Source organism: Miscanthus floridulus, chromosome 16, assembly GCF_019320115.1.
Source record: "Miscanthus floridulus cultivar M001 chromosome 16, ASM1932011v1, whole genome shotgun sequence".
NCBI classification, from domain to species: Eukaryota; Viridiplantae; Streptophyta; class Magnoliopsida; order Poales; family Poaceae; genus Miscanthus; species Miscanthus floridulus.
Window position 1 is genome coordinate 44,122,578 of NC_089595.1, and position 19,980 is coordinate 44,142,557.

Sequence of the window (19,980 nt, forward strand, 5' to 3'; positions counted from 1 at the left end):
CCATAGCTCTCATGCAGTTCCACGCGCCAAGATAAGTATTTAGATGTCTCCTTTTAATTTGTGCAAAAAAAAAACCCTTGCTTGCCTGTGAGCTATAGGCAATGATTTTTTGCAAAAAAAAATTATAATTTTTGAATCTAGAAGTATTATTATTTACTCCTATGAGATATAATCGAGGTAGCATTGATGAGAAGATCACCTCATGGTAGTTCATCCGTTTAGGGATGATACGCATATTTTGATCATGAAAAACTCAAATAAAATAAATTTTGAACAATGATTTCTGTTATTATATTGTTATTTACTAAGATTCAATATAATCTCAGAGAAATTTTCAATGCAAATCCATGGATACAAGTTCAATGTTCTAAACTTACATATATAATTTTAATAATTATTAGTCAAATTTATATAAGTGACTTTTCTTATTTGAAATATGGTATCATTCCAATACATATTTTTTTATCTTTAGAAAGACCATTAAAAAAACAGGAAACATTTGGAAGACCATTGTGAACAAGAAACTAGAAAACATGTATTAAATCCGAGAACCTAGCAGATCGTCGTTCACTTTTCCGTTTTCCGGCCGGTACCCACGCCCACGCCGCCCCCTTCCCATCTACGTCTACCCTTTCCCTGCTGCCACCGCCGCGACCTCCTCTCCTCTGTTCTTCCCTCCCCTATCGTGATGTCGCCACCCTGCCGCTCCATAAAGCTCCGCGGCCGCAAGCTGTGGCCTCACCATTTCCACTACGGCGTCGCCCTCCCTACCTGCTCGCGCTAACAACTAGCCGCCGGCCCCCTTTCTTCTTTTCGTCGAACACTTGGTGTGCTCCTCCCTCCCTTTCTTCTTTGCTCGATAAATCTATCTAGATGGTCAACACCTCCTTCGGAACGGCCGCGCGCGCCGGCGGCGGGGGAGGCCCCTGCTTCAAGCTGTTGGCGTCGCTCAACCACCGCTTGGCGACAGGTTGCGCATCCGATGCTGTGGATGCAAGAAACACGAAAAGCCCAGGAATTCCAAGCGTATGGCTGCTTCGTGCCCAGAACCCGAGGTTGTTGTTGTGGCCGCCCTAGCATGTCCTCCTCCTCCTCCTCCTCTGAGGGATCAAGAACCGGTGAATAACAAACGTGGGTGCGACTTCAATGGCGAGATGATCTGGGCTTCCAAGAAGCAACGCTCGTCCATCGCTGCAGCTCGTGAGCATGGCAATGCGATTGCTGAGGTGAAGAGGGCCGCGGCTGCTGCCACGTCGTCCCCAATTGCACAGGTGAAGAGGGCTGCCGCTGCTGCAACTGCTGCCACGTCGTCCCCGATTGTGCAAGAACCGAAAGGCCACGCTCCGTGGGGGTGCACTGGTGTGGCCCTGGATGAGAAGAAAGAAGAAAAGCTCCGGCCTTGCATGTTCGCGGCCCCTGTTTGTGGCATGGATGGTCTGCACGGAGATTGGAAGGTTACTGCCCCGAACATTGCATTGCGGTCTTGCCGACATGTGGATCGTGATCAGCGCCATAGTGCTGAGGAGGAATGCTGGCTGATCAAGAGGAGCGCCCCTTGCCCTTCCACCATGCTTGTTTGTGAGGGCAGCAACAGAATAATGCCATCAGCTCAGTCGACAGAAATCCAGGAACCGACAAGTAGGAGCAACCCTGTGCAAGAAGCAAAGGCTGCTGGTCAGCATGGTCGCGAGACTGCCAATTCTTAATACTCCAATGCGACCTTTCATGAGCTTGAGCCACGGCCTTCAATTCTTGGGCGTGACCGATGTGACACCAGTTCTTGCCAGGACGCTAACTGCCACGGATTGCCGCTTGGGCCAGTCCCGCGTGCAGTTCTCACCTCGGGAGGTCATTGATTCACCGTTGTTCAGCATTCTTACAACAGATGAGCATAGATCTGTGCATCAATGGGACGGTCAGAAGGGATTAGAGTTGGAGGCCATTGATCGACATGGCTATTCCTACAACATGAGGTTCAAGTATGTCTACAGCGCCAGGCAATACCACCTTATGCAAGCATGGGTACCTTTCTTGAGACAGAATGGTGTGCGCCAGGGGGATCTCGTCGAAGTTGGGGCTTTCCGTGTTGATGGGAAGCCCGTGCTAACGTTGTTGAACTATGCAACAGAGGGGTGGATTACTGAAGAGATAGAGGCAGCAAAAGGCTTGTTGATGCTGTCAGATTGCAACAATGGAACAAAGTCGTAGAAATTATGTCCAGGAAATTGCATCGCAGATGATGTAGTTAAGTAGGTACATTTATATCTAGGATATTTAGGTGATAAACTTTTCTAGTTCTGGTTTGTGTGCTAGGTTGCTGTCATCCTGCAAGAGTTTGTTATCTCTTAGTTGTGATTCTTTGTAGGATTTACTATCAACATACTTCAAGATGCTAGTATACACAATAGCTTGTTCAATTCTGTAGCCTTGAGTGCATTGTAAGTATATTTTTTCTTATATAATCATAGGAAAACAAAAGAAGGCAGAATTTACCTTGTGATTATGGATACTGAAAATAGTTCTTGCTACTTATTCCCCCTGTCATTTTCTGCACGTGACACAAGTTATGCTTCAATATGATGTGCCCTGATATGGGTTGCTTATTACTTTTGGGGCTCCCATTCCGATTCTGGCTGGAATTCTGTCACATTGTCAGGTATTTCTTCAATTATTGTTGTGTGCACTAATTATAATGATTATGCACATGAATGTTTATATCAAGGTTTAATTATCTACCTTGTTTCTACAAGCCCTAAAATTTTAGTTGCTAGTTAAATCATGGAGTCTTAGTTTGCTTGTAATATTGTGAACAATAAAAAAATTGCTTCTGCTATTATCTGCTGGAACTTCACCACATCATATATCTGTAGCCCAGGATAGCATATTCAGATAAACCAGAGTTGCTGCAGTCTGCACCAAATCGTGAATATGGGATAAGTTGCATGACTTTTAGATAGAACTGTCATTTTTATACCTTGTTTGGTGCTTCGGAGTTATAAATTATAATAATGTACTACCAAACCGCCCATGAATGATCCTTTATGATCTGAAAAGTTTTTCCTCTAAGCACACATAATGTTATCAAGAACGATTCATTTACTCCTTCCTAAATATATACTGTTTTGAGGATCTTTACCTTGGTTCTTCTGTTGATTCATTTGTCATCGCCATGTATTGTATGGTTGCATATATTTGTATAGTATGGATTTCAAAGGTAAAGATGCCAAGTAGATAGACATAAGTACATCTGGAACCTGAAGAGAACGAAGGGAAGATGGGAATGGAGTAGGGAAGAAATGGGTAAGACTAAGAGGAGATTCAACTTTAGATATCTCTTTGAGCTGCTCCAGATGCTAGGAAAGGCAGGAAAGGCGTCGATAAGCCTTTTAGCTAGCCTGGCTGTTTCCATGACCTTTTTATTTCTCAATCATGCTGATGCACTCATGATGTTCTGATTTCAAGTGCAGATTTCTCGTCGGATCATAATTCAGGCTTAGCTGAAGCTGATCTGTTGAAGTAGCACCATGCTCTAGCAGAGCAATTTGCACTGCTGTTTGCCTTGCGTGCCTATATGCCCAGAGATTTCGTCAGTTCTGTCTGCAGTTAACTCAGAGGTACATCGTCTTGGTTGAAGACTAATTAATCAGAAATGTCAAATGTTGTTGGTAGATTGAGGTGATAATGCTAACGAGTCATTGAACTTTGTTTTTCTATGTTTTGCAGAACATGAAAAGATGACAGAAACAACCCTTGTATATTTTATTCTTGGTTAAATTTTGCTACCTCTTTTTTCCTCTTGCTACAAGTTTAAGTCAGAGTAGCTCTGCTACGAAGTCTCTTGACTTGGCAAGAGGGAGGACAAGCTGTTGTGATAAATTTTCAAAAGGTTGATGATCTCAGACAGTGTCCGCATCCTACATCGATATACCAGTCACTGACCGAGATAGATCCCCTTAAATGTTGAGATGACTCCAACACAACTGACCCTTTATATATAATTTTTTTTTTTTACATTTTCTATATATATTTTCCTGTCCTTAACACTTCATATATTAGTGGGTTTTCGTTATTCTATACCCAACAGGTTCAGATGGCGCATAAGATCAGTGTTATTTTAATTTGCAGCATAAACTCAACTTGCAGCTGATGTGTTTGTACCATAACTCTTCAGGGCGAGGTTATCTTGATTTCGGCGCTGAAATCAGATGTCCATCACGAATGTTTGCGCTTGTTTCTTTTCCCTCCCGGACAACTTGGGATAGGCTTAAAAATGGGCACAGTTTACAAAAGTTGTCAACCATACCTGAGACAGAATACAAGGTGAAGCCGAGAAAAAAAAAAATTACAAATGAGTTTGGCAGTTTCTCATGTGCTCTATCCAAGCATCCAGGGAAATGGAAATGGAGCCATCCATCCAGTAGCTTCCAATTTCCAAACGCACGGAGATACGGGTTTTTTGGCGTTGGAGACTGAATGCCTTTTTTTTTTTTTGGCTCACAACGAACATCACCGTCCGTGCACACTGCTTGCCGTGGATTGGTCTGCTCGTCGTAGCGGCGCCGTTGCCCACAGCCCACGCCATGTAGATGAAGGTCGCCACTGCTCGTGCTCGCTGGTGCTGAAGCCAGACGCAGTTGCCCGCGGGAGGCCGCCATAACGCTCGCTAGGGCCATATCTGGGCCACGCTGTGGACTAAACCGGCGCGCTCGCCATGGTTGCCGTCTGCCTGGACCTCCGATCCCTCTACTCACGAGGTCAATCTAGGGAGCTTGCCACAAGATCTATGAAAATCACGAGACGGTTTCTGAGCTGAGCTTACATATGTAGATGCATAAAAGAAAGTTGATATGATCCAAGCGCATATTTAAGCAAGTTGGTAGGATCCAAGCGCATATTTAAGTCGCTTCCTATATACGTGAATAATCCGAGATTATTGGAATTTTGTCATTATCAAACTTGAGCTTCGCTCGTTTGCAATCCCGCAAAAGAGATTTATTGGAATGTCTTTATCAAACTGGACTCAGAATCCATTCTCCACTTTTCTATTCAATTTTATCATTTTTTATTTCAACTAATCTTTTATTCCCATTTTACCCCTGCTTTCAAAAACGTTATCTCTGCGCTCTACCTCTCGCACACACACACATCTCTCGCCGCCGGCCGCGCATGGCTCCCCGAGACCGCTCCAGCCCCGACGCTGGAGCCTCACCGCTGGCCGCTGCCCGCAGAACCTCACCGGAGCCCGTTGCCCTCTACCAGAGCTCACGCGGACCTCGCCGCCGGCCAGGGGCGAAGCTACGTGAAGGCATCGGGGTCGGCCGACACCGACGACTTTTGCCATAGCCTGTTATAGCCAGCGATTTTTCACCACGTTGGACCCCAGTAGAAAATATGTTGGACTCCAACGAGTTGGTAGCCCAGCAGTTCGGCCCATCTTCTGCTTCCTAGACCTGGAACGTGATTACATTACGTGAATGTAAATTGCAACCAGATAAGCAGCCCAGACCATCTTCTGCTTCCTAGACCTGGAACGTGATTACATTACGTGAATGTAAATTGCAACCAGATAAGCAGCCCAGAAGGCCAAATGTTTGCCTCCAGCCTCCGCTACAGCCTAGAGCCCTGGACTGAGTAGTCGTCGTTTCATCTTCCGATCTCCATTGTTCTAGCATTTGGCAAGCGGCGCGGGTGCCCAGCACCCAGCGGCCGCTCGTTCGTTCTCTGTCTCGCGTCTCAAAGACTCTTGGCGCAAATCACAGTGACGACTTGCTGGTGGCCAGCGGCGATAAACTCTCTGCCCATCTTCTGTCTGCCTGTCTAGGTACCCCAAATACCCTATTCTGCAATTGCTAATTAAAACAATCTAGTCCGACATATGAGGTCTTAAGGCTTTCCAACAAAGAGCTCGCTCTTTAATTCCAGCGAAATATCAGGTACCTATCTACTGTAGTATAGCTTGCATAGTTGCATTTCAATAATCACTAGTGACTTTTAATAGTAGGCTACTTGCACATTAGTAATTTAGTATCTATCTGCTTTAATTTTTATTATGTGACTAATTTCATAGGTAATCAAAGCACGTTGGAAAGATTCTTTAAAAGAAAATTACCCGCAACAGGTGATAATGAGAATAATGATGAAGATACTTCAACATGAATAGTTCACTAAATATGATTGCCTAGAGTATAGTGAAAACATGGATAGGTGTTTTTGTTTATATTGTTACTTATTTAGAGATTACAATAAGGGACAAGGTGGGAATGATGCATTTCTAGTAGATGGCTGGAATATCTGATAGGCTTAGAGACCATGTAGGCAACATGGGTAATAGTTTTCATAACGGCTACGAAAAGATACGACAAATTGTTGAAGCCCGGACAATCAATTAGTGTATTATATTGTTGCAACCTATAAGCTACTTATATGAGTAGTTGAGTACCGACTCTGACCCTGGTGACCATTTATTCTGGCTTCGCCCCTACCGCTGGCTGCGACTTCCATCCGCTCCCGACGATTCCAGATGCTGCGAGCATCCCGCCCCACCCGTGGCCACGTGGGCTGTCCCAACGTTGGCAGCACGGGCGCCGCTGTGAGCGCCCCTCCACAGCGCACGGGCGTGTGGGCCATACCCAACACTGGCAGCGCGAGCGCCCCTCCCCACCCAAGGACGCACGTGACGTCCTCGACACTGGCAGCGTGGGCGCCACCGCTAGCGCCCCGCCATAATCCCACGACCACACGGGCCATCCCGCACGCATGACCGCACCCTGCCCACGGCGTCAGCGTTGAGGTCAGGCGGGCAATGGTGGGGTCATGCCGAACCTCTAGTGCGGGGTGAGGCTGGCAAGCATGGTGGGGTCGCGACAGTAGACGGCGAGCGATGACACGGTGGGGAAGCAGTAGGCGAGGCGCACCGCGATTAAGGCGTTCTGCTCCACGACCTGCTCCTCCGTCACGGACAGCGCGACGGCGTCGGCGGACAGCAGTGAGTGCGCAGCGCGCGTGGCCCGCTCCACCGCGAGGAGCCGGTGTCGGAGGCGACGACACGGCACGGTGGGTGTTGGGGTGTGTGACATGATGAAGGTATAAGGTTGAGTTTAGGGGTAGGGGTAAAACGAGAATGAAAGATTGGTTGGAATAAAAATAATGATTAAATTGGAGAGAAATCAGCGTAATGGCATTTCAGCGGGTGCACCCAGTTTGATAATGGCAATCCGACGAATCTCTTTTGCATAATGGCAAAAGTATGAAGCCCAAGTTTGACGATGGGAAAATTCCAATTTTTACTATAGAGGGGTAATCGAATTTGGATAGGAAGAGTGATGAAACAAGCTCAAGATAAAGATAACTCAAGAGATAACTAGTAAGGTATAGCTAGATGAAAGGACAACAAGAGAGTAAAGGTTCCTATGATTGTAACTCTTTAATCACACAATTGTAGCAAACATGTTGAGTCCACACAACGGCCGGTATATGAGGCGATAGGTGAAACAACAAGAGGAGAAAACTCTTCCCCGAGGCGTCTATCTATTTATGGGGGCCTTAGCTTTTAAGAACTTACCCACATGGTAAAATATACAAAGACTAGATAAGGTTGTCACCACCTACTAGCTACCACAAACAATCCTTGGACAATCGTCAACCACAGGCAAGATCACCGGGTTTAGAGACATACGATTAACATTTATCCTATGATGGCAAATATATGTTACTTTTATAGTTTTTATACTAACATGAAATTAAACCCCTGCTGATGAGGCATGTGTCAGAACAAGAAAAGAGTGATGTCAGGTATATTCCCCTGATACCATATCTAAAGTGCTGTTGCCGTGGCTTGTGTGGTGAACTGGTGATGATAGATACTTGGGCTGATTCCTTTCGGTCGGGGCACGCCCATAAGATGACTGCAGAGGATTAGCCCTATTTAAGCTAAGCAATTGATAAGCATGTACATTCACGTATACCACACCAGGAGCCTCTCCTGGATGAAATGGTACCGTACCATGGACAATTGCACATTGCCGCCACTTTTGTAGAGAATGCGTTAGCATGCTATGCCATTTCACCCAGCCTAGACGGCATGTAGGCATGTACTCTACTCATGTGTATGCATGCAAAATGTGTGATGTATTGATATGGATCATAAAAGAGCTTTACTAAATTAATTCCTTTGAAAGTAAGGAACTGAAAAGGAAATATCCCTTGTATGCATGCATAAATCAAGGGGTCGCCGCCGCCTGTCCCTTGGCTGGCTCAGTAACAGGCTAACTGACCATGGTTTCCAGGGTTGGCGCACTCAGACGCACACTTATCAGTTGAACGTTGATACATGCACGGTTTCTGTGTGACAATGGGCACATGCAGTACACATCATGTCGTCTAACAAATAGATACATCAGGGTGTCTACATACATACATACATACACAGCCACATGTAGCACACCGAATCGGCACAACGCTGCATGCGCGCACGCGTTTCTCCATGCACCAAAAATTGATCGAGTAGTGAAGAACACGACGCTATCAGCACTAGATCACGATGACCCGTCACTGGCCTGGTAGTCCCTGATGGATTCCTATGGCTACAGCAGCCCCCGCACCGCATGCGAGGCCAAGTGGACCCTGCGCTGGCCCCGCCTGTCCGTAGCCTGCATCACGAAGGGCTTGCAGCATATAGCCACAGCATCTCTAGGCCACTGACGCACACACAGCTCTACGCGTTCGATCGCCAACCGCGTTGCCCTCTTCTACATCTTCATGCAGACGAGGCGACAACTGGAGCAGGCCTGCATGCCTGAGCGGCGTGCGGACGCATACGTCCACAGGAATCACAGGCCAGGGTAGGCAAACTGGAGGGAGGTCACGGCAGGCTGCATGCTGCACACAAGTAGAGACATTCCAAAACCCGGGCACCTGTCGCCAGCAACAGCCGAGGCCCCGGCGAGAAAGCGAGCCCGGGTGCGCAAGGACAAGCATGGCACAGTTGGAAAGAACAAGAGTCCAATGCCCAGTAGAAACAGACACCACCGGAAAAGACGGGAGCCAGGCAGAGGGTAGGAGGCTTCAACGGAAAGTGGCTTTTGTGAACACGCCTCCTGCCTATTTAAGCTGCCCTGCAGTGCCCGGCTCATTGCACCAGAACAACTCATCCTGCATTCATCTTGGTGAGCGAGCGAGAGACCTAGACTTACCGGCAGGTCAAGAAGAGTTTGTGCATGTATGTATGCTTCGTTGTTTTTTCAGTACTATATGCGAATTATTCCTTGTTGCTTGATACGGTTGTTGGCGCTTCCTGGTTCTAATCTCAGTTAAGGAGCAAGAGAACCATGGCGGACCAGCAGCAGCTGCAACCGGAAGAGATGAACATTGTCCATACCGGTGGCCTTGACCTGCCTCCAGGGTTCCGCTTCCATCCGAGTGACTTTGAGATTGTCAATGACTACCTCACGAAAAAGGTGCTCAACAGGGACTTCATCTGCGCCATCGGGGAGGTCGACCTAAATAAGACTGAGCCATGGGATCTCCCAAGTATGTAACAAGTAGTCTCGATCTGTACTGCAGATACATATATGCCTTGCTCTTGTTTCATTCGTGCAGTGGATGCATGCTGCTATGCTAGTGATTGAGATGTGCTCTAATATATGGTGCTTAATTCGGTCGCATGCTGCAGGAGAGGCAAAAATGAATGAGAAAGAGTGGTACTTCTTCTCACAGAAGGACCGCAAGTACCCGACAGGGCTAAGGGCGAACAGGGCCACGAAAGCTGGTTATTGGAAGGCGACCGGCAAGGACAAGGAGGTATACAAGCCCAACAAAGGGGAAGAGGTGGCGCTGCTTGTCGGCATGAAGAAAACGCTTGTCTTCTACGAAGGTAGGGCTCCCAGGGGCAACAAAACAAACTGGGTGATGCACGAGTATAGGCTCGAAGGCAACGGCAGGCTCCCTGGCCCCACATCTGCATCCAGCTCAGCCACCAATGCCGACATGGCTATGAAAGCTTTAGCTTCTGCTTCCAAGGTGCGTGGTAGTGGTAACAACACTGGCATGATGTATGTCAATATGCTACTTGCTTTATTTGCTTACCCAAATCTGATTTCACTTCTGGTTTACAAATGAAATTCGCATAGGATGAGTGGGTGGTCTGTCGTGTGTTCCACAAGACCATTGGGATTAGGAAGACGACTATACCAGCGTACCAAGTGGCAATGCCCGGTGCTGAGATTGATCAGAATCAGAACAACATCCCGGCCATGCCCATCCCCATGTCGCTGCAGCTACCACAACCCGTGCGCATGCCAATGCAATATCCCATCCTGCCAGACTTTGCCATGGACCCGGTGCCCCCCTACTACCCCAACCCCAACGCTAGCATGGGGATGCCACTGGTGATGCCGCCTATGGTAGGTATCGGTGGTGCTGGTGGGCTCCATATCAACGGTGCCCTATTCGGCAATCCGATGGCCATGCCGCCGCCGATGAACTTCTACCACCAGATGGGCATGGGGGCAGCCGATGGCCAGATGGGCATGGGGGCACCATTAGGCCAGATGGGCACTGGAGCTATTGGCCAGATGGACATGGGAGCAGCTAGCGCTGGCGGCTTCGATGTTGCTACGCCTGAGAGTAGGCCGTCCTCGATGCTGTTGCAGACGGATGAGCAGGCTAATGCTGTTGAGATCACATCGATGATTTCTGTGACCGGCCTAGGGTCCATGGCCACCACCGTAGAGATGGATGGCATATGGAAGTACAAGTACTGAAGAAGTAAACATGTGGAGGGTGGAGGCAAAGACATGAATTCGCATAAATATGCATGTTATATCTATATCTACATTGCATTTTGTGAAATAATGCATGGTTTATATATTTCTGTAATAACTAGTCGATAAGCTATGTGTGTATGCATGTACTAGTATATGCACCATTTCATTGTTTCATGTGTGGTATATGTGTGTGGTTTGGTCTTAGTAATCTGGGGCATGATGGTATGCATACCTGGATACATGACATCTGCTTGGTTGCACTGATGGTTGTATTGTAAGAAGCAGAGTGTTGTTTGGTACAATATTATTGTGAACCTATATATTATATGTATGTGAATTATAGTATGTTGTTTAAGATATGAACTTGATTGCCAAATTAAACATCCAATTATATGTGTTTATATTGTGATCTTTTTGTAAAGGCTAACCGAATATGCTTGTGATAGTTGTCACGCCTGCACACCTCTCTGGCTGTCAGATAGGAACAAAACCTGGCTCAACCTTATATTTGCTCCCTATCAATAATAGCTTGCAACACGGTTTTCTCGCTCCCCTGGTCAACCCTTGTTGGATGAATTAGCTCTGGCAATGCCTAGCAACATGATCGCGTTAATGGAATTAGATGGTAGCACACGAGACACAAAGATTTATAGTGGTTCAGGCCATGGTGCGCGTAAAACCCTAGTCTAGTGGTGGTGGTGGTGCTACTCTTGTATTTATATGCTCGATTACAGGGGTTGTTGCTCCAAGCTACATAGTAGATTGGAATGAGAGGAGTTGGATCCCTATCGTGAGGTCCCTACCCTCCTTTATATAGGCAGAGGGGGTACAGTTACAATGAGGGCAATTGGCGCTACAAATTGGATTCCTAGTTTGTTACATGGAATACGCAATAGATTGATTCTAGCTATCGTCCAGATACGCCTATCTTGGATGTTCCTGGTGTGCCTTGGTCTTCACATTTGTCGACTGCCATGGCCCTCGTGGGCCTCCTCCTGACGGCTTCTGAGCCGATAACTTGGACATGGTCGTATATACAGGCGGTGCAGGTACCCCTGGCCCATATATCGGACAGTAGCCCCCGTAGGACTTAATGACAAGCTAGCTGGTAGCTTTAGCCCACGGGTTGTCGTAGACTAGTGTAAGTTTTGAGTACTGTGAGTACTAGCAAGCTTAGCCTCGGGTGCCAAGGTACTGAACAGCACAGCTTGATTTGTTCAAGTATTGAAAACCAGTATGGGTTTGCTTGAGTGCCAAGATATTTTCTCGGGTACCAAGAGTCTTCCTCGAGTGCGGAGGGGCATGGTGGTAACACCATTCACCAAGGAACATAGTTCCCTAGGTGTTGTAAGTGCTCAATTCGGGTGGTAACAGCTCATGTTGGAAAACGTGGTCTCCTGGGTCTAGCCCTTGGGCGTTGTTAGTGCTTTATTCGGGTGGTAGCACCGCATGTCGGGAAGCATGGCTTCTAGGACATTGTTAACTCCTTGATCAGGTGGTGACACCACTTTTATTGAGAACCTGGTTCCCGATGTGTTCTGGTGTTTAGTAGTGGTTGCGCATCATTGAGTCCTACTTAAAGAATGGATCAATAGGATAGGGTAGTTTGTACCACTTCCATTTTTCATGTGTCACTACACCAGTTGATTTTTGGGGCAACCTGATTCGGGTCGTTGTTTGTCAAACACCAAGTGCTTCATGTTTTTCTTCGAGACCCTCTAAGTAGCGTGATCTCAAATTTTTGTGGACATCTTAGTGGGAAATGCGAGGTCATTGTCTCAGAGCCCAGAGGCCAACATAGCAGTGTCCAGGGCCGGGAACCACCGCGGGCAAATAACGAACGCGTGAGCAGCTGTCGGCAGTTGTGTATATTACTCTTCGACCTGATAGCGAGTAGAACGAGTAAGCGTCCACATCCTAATGAATAGGGGCGACAGGAACAAGCCTGACCATCATGTGCATATCATAAAACTCTTTTTTCTAGATTCTAGGAGCTCGTACTTTGGTTATAGCCCTTGGCCAACCAGTTTTCCGGTTTCCCACAAAGGGGCACACATCCACCGAAATAAGATACTTCGAGCTCGTATTGGTACTAGGGAGATTTACATGATACCGAGTGTTAGATGTTTTAGGATCATACTGGTGACTCTCCTGAATACTCCCCTGGCCCTAGGGATGGCAGGGTCAATAGTAAATGAACTACTACGGCTTACGCTTGCCGAAGGGGTGTGAGCCGGGCCGAGTACTCGATCAGAGTATCAGATAACTCACCTGCACTAGCTCAGGTGACAGTGCGTTAGATGTGGGACAGTGGGCCCCATGGCCTCCGCAGTTATGGGGATGGGTTCCTTCTCGACGAAGCTAAGGCATTAGTTTTGGTGACCTGTCTCCCCACGCGTGTTTCTTGGAGGGGCGTGCCTCTCAGATATCATGGGGACATGGCCTAGCCTTAACTCGCGTCGTCGCTCAGAGATGTTACTGGGATTCCATCGACCATGTGTGTCCCCTACCTATAAAAATAGAGGAAGGGAAGGAGAGTTAGTACGCCTGCATTGTGGATTTTGCACACTCGCCTTTCATTGTTCGCTGCATCCTCCCGCTTCCACCAGATCCCTGATCGTCATTCATGGCCGGAGAGAAGCACCCGAGGAAGGAACCAGAGGAGGGGTCGGCCGAGGAGCGCGTGCCCGGTGCCCTCAGACCCTTCGCTTGGGCATACTAGGATTCAGGTAAGGATGGATATATCCTTGGATCTCTTCTTGAAGGAATCTAACACTTTTCTTGGTGTAGCGCCATTTCGATGGCGTGCTCGATGTCGTGGCCTACCATGGCCCGAGGAGCCTCATCGCCATCGCAACCCCTAATGGCACAGGTTGCTTCATCATCGGGCTCACCCTCCTCCTCCGATGATGAGGAGTTCGATGATGGCGATCAAGACGTCCACACCATCACATGGGAGTTGGATGTGATCGGCAGAGCCCTCCAGAATGAATGTCAGGAGGTGGAGCGGCTGAAGGCATGTCTCTCGGTAGTTGAGACGGCGCTTGGCGCCGCAGATAGGGAAGCGACATAGGCCAGGGCCATAGATGCGGTGGCTCGTGCCGAGCTCGCCGGTAAGTGAGACATCATCTTTCCTATGTCTTGTTTGGAGTTTTCCTCGCCCTAATGTGATGGGCTTTGTGTCCTTGTTCCTTTTCAATTGTGCAGGGACTAGTTACCATCCAAGCTGAGGCGGCGGACTTGCACCGAGCCAATGAGGGGTTGGCTGGATGGTTGGCAGAGGTGGCTCGCTTGCAATACGAGTCGGCTTCCTAGGCGTGTGGCTCCACCGCCATAGTGCGAGTCAATAGTAGCCATTATGCGGCGCTGCAAGAGGCGGTGACTGCCGCTATCGAGCTGGTACAACCAGAGGGGACGGGCTTCCTTGAGCAAGCTCATGAGCTTCCAACACGGATCAGGTAGGTGACAGCGCACAGCGTGCATCACGGGGTTGCGGTAGCCCTAGCTACCGCTCATATCCGTCTTTAGCCTGAGGTGGATCTACACACAATGGAGCCTGGGTTCCTACCGAGGGCAGAGGTGCCTGAGGACGTCGATGTCGGTCAATTGATCGCCGACCTTGGCACCGCCACCGGCGCCATTGCAATGGTTGTCAGCGTGGAGCAAGTCATCAAGGACACCCCTCATTAGGATGAGTTCTATCGACTTGTTTCTCTGTAAAAAGATATCTGAATAAAATCTTGATTTGCATATTTGTAATACTCTTGCAAACCTTCCCATGTGTGAGTGTGCGTAGCAGTAGCCCCCAGATGCTCAGATAGGTTAGCATAACATGTTCAAGTGTTGAGGCCTCACCAATCCCAACGGAGTCCCGATCAACGTATTCCGCCCAAGTGGGATGGGTCGTTGTCATGAGATCATTTTTGGCATGGGTGAAAGTATTGTAACCCAAGTGTAGCCCCCCGAGTGTTTCAAGCTAAGTGTCGCTCAGCTATTGTAGTCATACTCGAGTAGTATAGCGATCAGTTAGTAAGGCTATGCCAACATCCTGTGTCTCCGAATTGGTTTTGTGTAGCCCCCGAATGCCTTGTCATGTTATTATAACATTGCAAGGTATTGAGAGAGAAAACACTTGTCAGTGACATTGCGTAGAATTAAAACTTAGCCCCCGAGTAACCTTTATGGAAATAGTTCCTAGGTCTTCGATGGCACAAGGTTTTTTTATTCATAGCAATTTGAGACATGCATAACATTGTTTAAGTAAGGAAAACAAAAAATCGAGCATGCTAACGATGTAGGTGAGTCTCGCTTTGTCGTTCTACTCCCTTAAGTGGCGAGGGATTGGCCCAAGCTTTATTATGGAAAGGTGTCATTGACACTTTAGGCCTCAGCCTTGGAGCTGCCCTCGATGGCCGGGTCATCCCTCTTTTCCTCTTGCTCTGCCTCCTTAAGCGCTTCCTCGGGTGGCTGCTGGGGCACTGGGGTCATAGGCGAGGCTAAAGCTGACGGATAGTAGGTAACATGCTGGCTAGGGTGATTGGTATAGCCTGATGCTCTAGAGATTAGAGCACACATTGGGTGGTTCCTGAGCTCATTTTGCACTTAGCCCCATCATCAGGCCTTGGCTCATCAAGGATTAGATCTTGTTGGCCTGCTCCACAGCCTACCTTTCACATTCATAGCGTCCTAAAAGTTACTAGCAATGGTAATAATGCTGCGTGGGCCTAGCATCTTGAGCTTGAGGTAGGCATAGCTAGGGACCATCATGAATTTGGCGTAGCATGGCCTACCGAAGATGGCACTGTAAGGACCCTCGAAGTCAACAACTTCAAAGGAGAGTGTCTCCTTATGGTAGTGTACCTAGTCACCAAACATGACAAAAAGAGTGATCATGCTGAGTGGCATAACCCGACGTCCTGGAACAATCCCGTGGAACGGAGAGTGTGAGAGGCGTAGTTTGCCAGCCACAATATTCAGCTTCTCAAAGGCATCCTCATAGAGGATGTTTATGCCACTGCCTCTGTCCATTAGGACCTTTGTCATCTTTATGCCTTCTAAGACTACACTGAGCACTAATAGAAACCGACCAGCCTCGATGACATGATTGGGATGGTCGTCTCTGTCAAAGGTGATTGGGTGCTCCTACCACTTTAAGTAAATAGGGACTGCAAGGGAAGCGGCAAAGATTAAATGATGGGTTACATTTTGGTGGCGATGATCCTTGTAGGCCTGTGGGCCGCCAAGGATGATGATGACGTCCCGAACATTAGGGTAGTTGTCCTAGTCGTCATCGTCTCCTCCCTTTTTGCACTTGTTCGGGTGGTTGACCTTCGACGTGTCCTTGCCGACCTGTTGGGTGACTTGCTGTGGCCAAGTGGGTCACTGGGAAGCCATGGTTTCAGCATGGCTTGTTCATGATCTCATCAAACTTGTCATGGCCATTGTGGCCTTATTTGGGCTTGTTGCCATCGTGCTTCTCGGTGTTGGCCATGAACTCACCTCTGCGCTTGCGGTCCTTCCTTGTGGGTGAAGATTGGCCCGCGTTGTCAGCAAGTCACGACTTGTATTTGCCATTGCTGGCATTGAAGCAGTCCTCACTATCGGCGTGCTCGTGGGCTAGGGCGAACATATCATGTAGGCTAATATTCTTCTTGCGCCCAATATCATGAATGAGGGACTCACTCTTTAAGCCTATGGTGAAGGCGATAACAATGCTGGAGTCAGGGATGTCCTAGAGCTTATTCTTACGCTATGTAAAGCGCTTTATGTAATCGTGTAGGCCTTCGTCTACCTCACGTTTACACTCCAAGAGGTCCCATGAGGTGCCAGGCTTCGTGCAAGCCCCCTCAAAGTGATTGCAGAACTCTCTCTCAAGGTCTGCCTATCGCTTGATGGTGTCTTCCCGAAAACTGTTTAGCTAGTTTCTAGCTGAGTCTGTGAGGTAGATCAGGAGGTATTGAAACATAAAGTGGGGGTCCAAAGCAGACGCTGCCTTTATGGTGAGGTGATAGTTAATCAGCTAGATCTATGGATCTATTTTGCCATTGTACTTATTGATGCTTGGAGCATGAAACTTTAGAGGCCTCGGCGTCGATCAGATCTGGTGCCCAAACATAGGGGCCTAACTAGATCATAGGAGTCATCCTGGCAGCACATGGTGTAGGTTTAGGGAGGTTTCTCGGGTTCTCCCGTCATGAGGTGTGTTGCCCTCATCATCGGAGTAATAGTCGTTCCTTGCGTCATCATCACCTCCTCCACCTCCGTGGCCTCAACCGTTGGCATTATGTCCGCCACCGTTGCTGTCGTATCCACCGCCTCCCCGCCTACCATCATTGCCATCATGTGGATCTATTGGCTCGGTGCGATTATTGAGCCCTTGAGTTTCAGGGCACGTGGCTGCATGTGGCAGACGTATTGCTCAGTGCTGGTATGTGGTCGGCTGTGGCCACCTTTAGCTCCTGGATTCTTTGGATGGCCTGGCATCCCTCCTCGGTCAATGGTTGCAGCACAGCTGCCGCTTCTAGCATGGCCTCGGCCAGGTTTTTCTTGGCATTGGAAAATGGTGGGGCTTCCCGTAGAATGTCATTGTGAGCCTGGCGGCCGCGGGCCATGTTCTGCTCCTAGAGTTGATGTCGAAGTTTCTGGTTTTCCTTTGCCAGCACATCCCGAGCCTCCTGGCTGGTCTCGTAAGGCACTGCACAGTTGAACTCAAGGCAATTTGTCGGGAGAGTGCTTAGGGGTATGGTACCCGTAATCATTCGACGTACTGAGGTAACTGCCGTGCATGTGCGAGATGATGTCATCATCGTTATCGTCAAAATCGGTATTCTCGAGCAACTAGTCGCAATTGTCGAGAAAATGGCAGAAAGTTAATGAGCCCGAAAGTATCCACACCATTCCAGCAATCGACATGATCGGAGTCGTCCGACTTCTCTAGGACGGTGCCGCCCTGGCTAAGGTTGTGGATGGTAACCCCGACAAAGTTTGAGTCAAAGTCATCATCACTGCAATCCCAATTAGTTTGATCTAGGTTTTGAGGATCCTCCGTGGGAGGTTCGGTGTGTGTTGGTATTTATTAACTTGTCACTTGTTTAAGTAGCCACCTAATGTTGTTGACATTTCTTAACATCACTTGTACTAAGTTGTTATCCCTAGTATGATGCTAGAAATGCTTGTTAACACTACCTAGTGTCACTCTTAGAATGGCACTAAGGAGTACTTAAGTATATTATTATGATTAGAAAGAATATAAATTTATATATATGAAGGGATCTGTAAGCGTACAGATAATTTACCATTGTAGCATTTCACCCGGGAGTATTCTAGGTATCGTTATTTATATTTTTACCACAGGGAAGGACGGGCAGTTTGAATATATTGATAACTTATACATATGATGGAGAAGTAAACCATAACCAAACTTCAACTCACAACAGGGGTAAGTCAAGAGATAAATATGATAAGTAATGATAAATGATCACTCAGAGTACTCCTTTCTATGGCATTAGCATTGCAAAGTAGAAATAATTCCTAAGTCATTCTTAATTACAAGTCAAAGATATATTGATTAGTGCAATTACACTTAGTAGTCATGGCTAGGATCAACTTCATATCTACACATAAGGGATATTACTAAGGAAGATCAAGAACAGAGCATGTCTTCCTTCGTAACTAGATCCTATTTGTCCTATATTCGGGGAGTGGACTACAAAGGACTCAATAGGAGTGTCACATCCACGATCTACCACATGACCCAGAATATAGGGTGCATCCACAGGTAAACAACGTATAAGCACCATGCTTACACAATGTCGACCACTCACCCCATGTACATTAGAGCGAGCGCTATATGAACTTATGCTTGAATATAATGATCATCTAGATATACTAAGCATATAATCAAAGTAAACGATCAACATGATAACTAGGAACATGAATAATATTAAGAACAATGTCGAATCAATTGTAGCAAACATATGAAATATGAAAGATGCAAAAGAGGATACAAGGGGCTATACCAATAAGCCACGCTTCTTGACAAGATCTGGAATCCAAGCGAAGCTTGCCTCCCACTGGATCTAGCCTAGCTAGCTATGCCCTAGAATATGGTGGAGCTCTAAAGATGACTAGGGTTTCTTACTTCTTGACTGAATGACTTGAATGATCAGTGTTATTTCCCTAGGTGGTGGCATGGGCTAGTATATATAGGGCAGAGCATCAATTCTGAGCCCTCGGATCAAACCGACTTGAAAGAACAGCGTACATGCAAACCCTAAGGCAATGGAGAATCGACGTTGCAATGAGGGGCTGACTAGTGGGCCCTAGGGGGTCTGTCGGCCCCACCTGGTAGGGGCTAGCCCTCTGCTTTGGTGTGGAGTCCTCTAATGTCCTCTAGAACCTTCTTGAACTATTTTCGTCGTGGATAAGTGTGATTAAATCTAACGTTTGGGTCCACCTTGATGGATTTCTGAATAAACCCTGCTGAAAACATAGATTCACCAAAACCCATAGAATTTGTTAATTTGAACCCCTAAACCTATGTTGATGATTATTTTATGCCCTTATACAAATTATATTGACGGTTCATAATGGTTGTTAACTACCATCAACAGTGGGTTCCACCGTAGCTTGAGGAAGCTGAATCTGGTGAATCATTGCCGTGTTTGTGGGTTCTCCTAAGGATCGAGAGAGAGCTCGATCGGGTACCCGATCTATCATTGGGACAGGATCCCCAATCTTATGAAGGTAGAGAGTGGCGTTGAGACTGTGCTCTTGGTCGGGTTCAGCGAGAAGCTAACCGTAGCAGGCTAGGTGATGTGTGATGGCGAGCAACCCTCCATCCACAGCCTCCTCCAATCCAGGAGCGAAAGCACGGATCTAGAGAGACTACTCCTCCTCCTACTCAGTCGGCTCGGGCTCCTACAGGCGCAGGTCCCCAAATCAGTCGGCAATGAAATCAAGCTTGCCGAAGGTGATCTTCTCGCCTGGCTGCATCTTCTCCAATTCATCGCCGAAGTTGAAGACGATCACCATCTGAAACACAAAAAGCAAATATGTATGCGAAAGGCCCACACCTGGTGCGCCAACTGTCGGATGAATTAGCTCCGGCAATGCCAAACAACGTGATCACATAGATGGAATCAGATGGTAGCACACGAGACACAAGAATTTATACTAGTTCAGGCCGTGGTGCGCGTAGAACCCTTATCCAATGGTG

General features: G+C 47.5%; 1 protein-coding gene across 1 annotated transcript; it reads left to right on the plus strand.

Annotated features, from left to right (window-relative positions):
• Positions 1-9,314: 9,314 nt before the first annotated feature.
• On the plus strand, positions 9,315-10,760 carry LOC136514458 (NAC domain-containing protein 20-like). Its single transcript, XM_066508410.1, has 3 exons — positions 9,315-9,528; positions 9,671-10,017; positions 10,128-10,760. The coding sequence occupies exons 1-3, from the start codon at positions 9,327-9,329 to the stop codon at positions 10,758-10,760; spliced, it is 1,182 nt and encodes a 393-aa protein (XP_066364507.1). The 5' UTR covers positions 9,315-9,326.
• The last annotated feature ends 9,220 nt before the right edge of the window (positions 10,761-19,980 follow it).

Coding starts and splice junctions, on each gene's coding strand:
- LOC136514458 (XM_066508410.1), top strand. CDS start 9,327: ATGGCGGACCAGCAGCAGCTGCAACCGGAAGAGATGAACATTGTCCAT. Junction 9,529..9,670: donor TGAGCCATGGGATCTCCCAA/GTATGTAACAAG, acceptor CGCATGCTGCAG/GAGAGGCAAAAATGAATGAG. Junction 10,018..10,127: donor CTTTAGCTTCTGCTTCCAAG/GTGCGTGGTAGT, acceptor AAATTCGCATAG/GATGAGTGGGTGGTCTGTCG.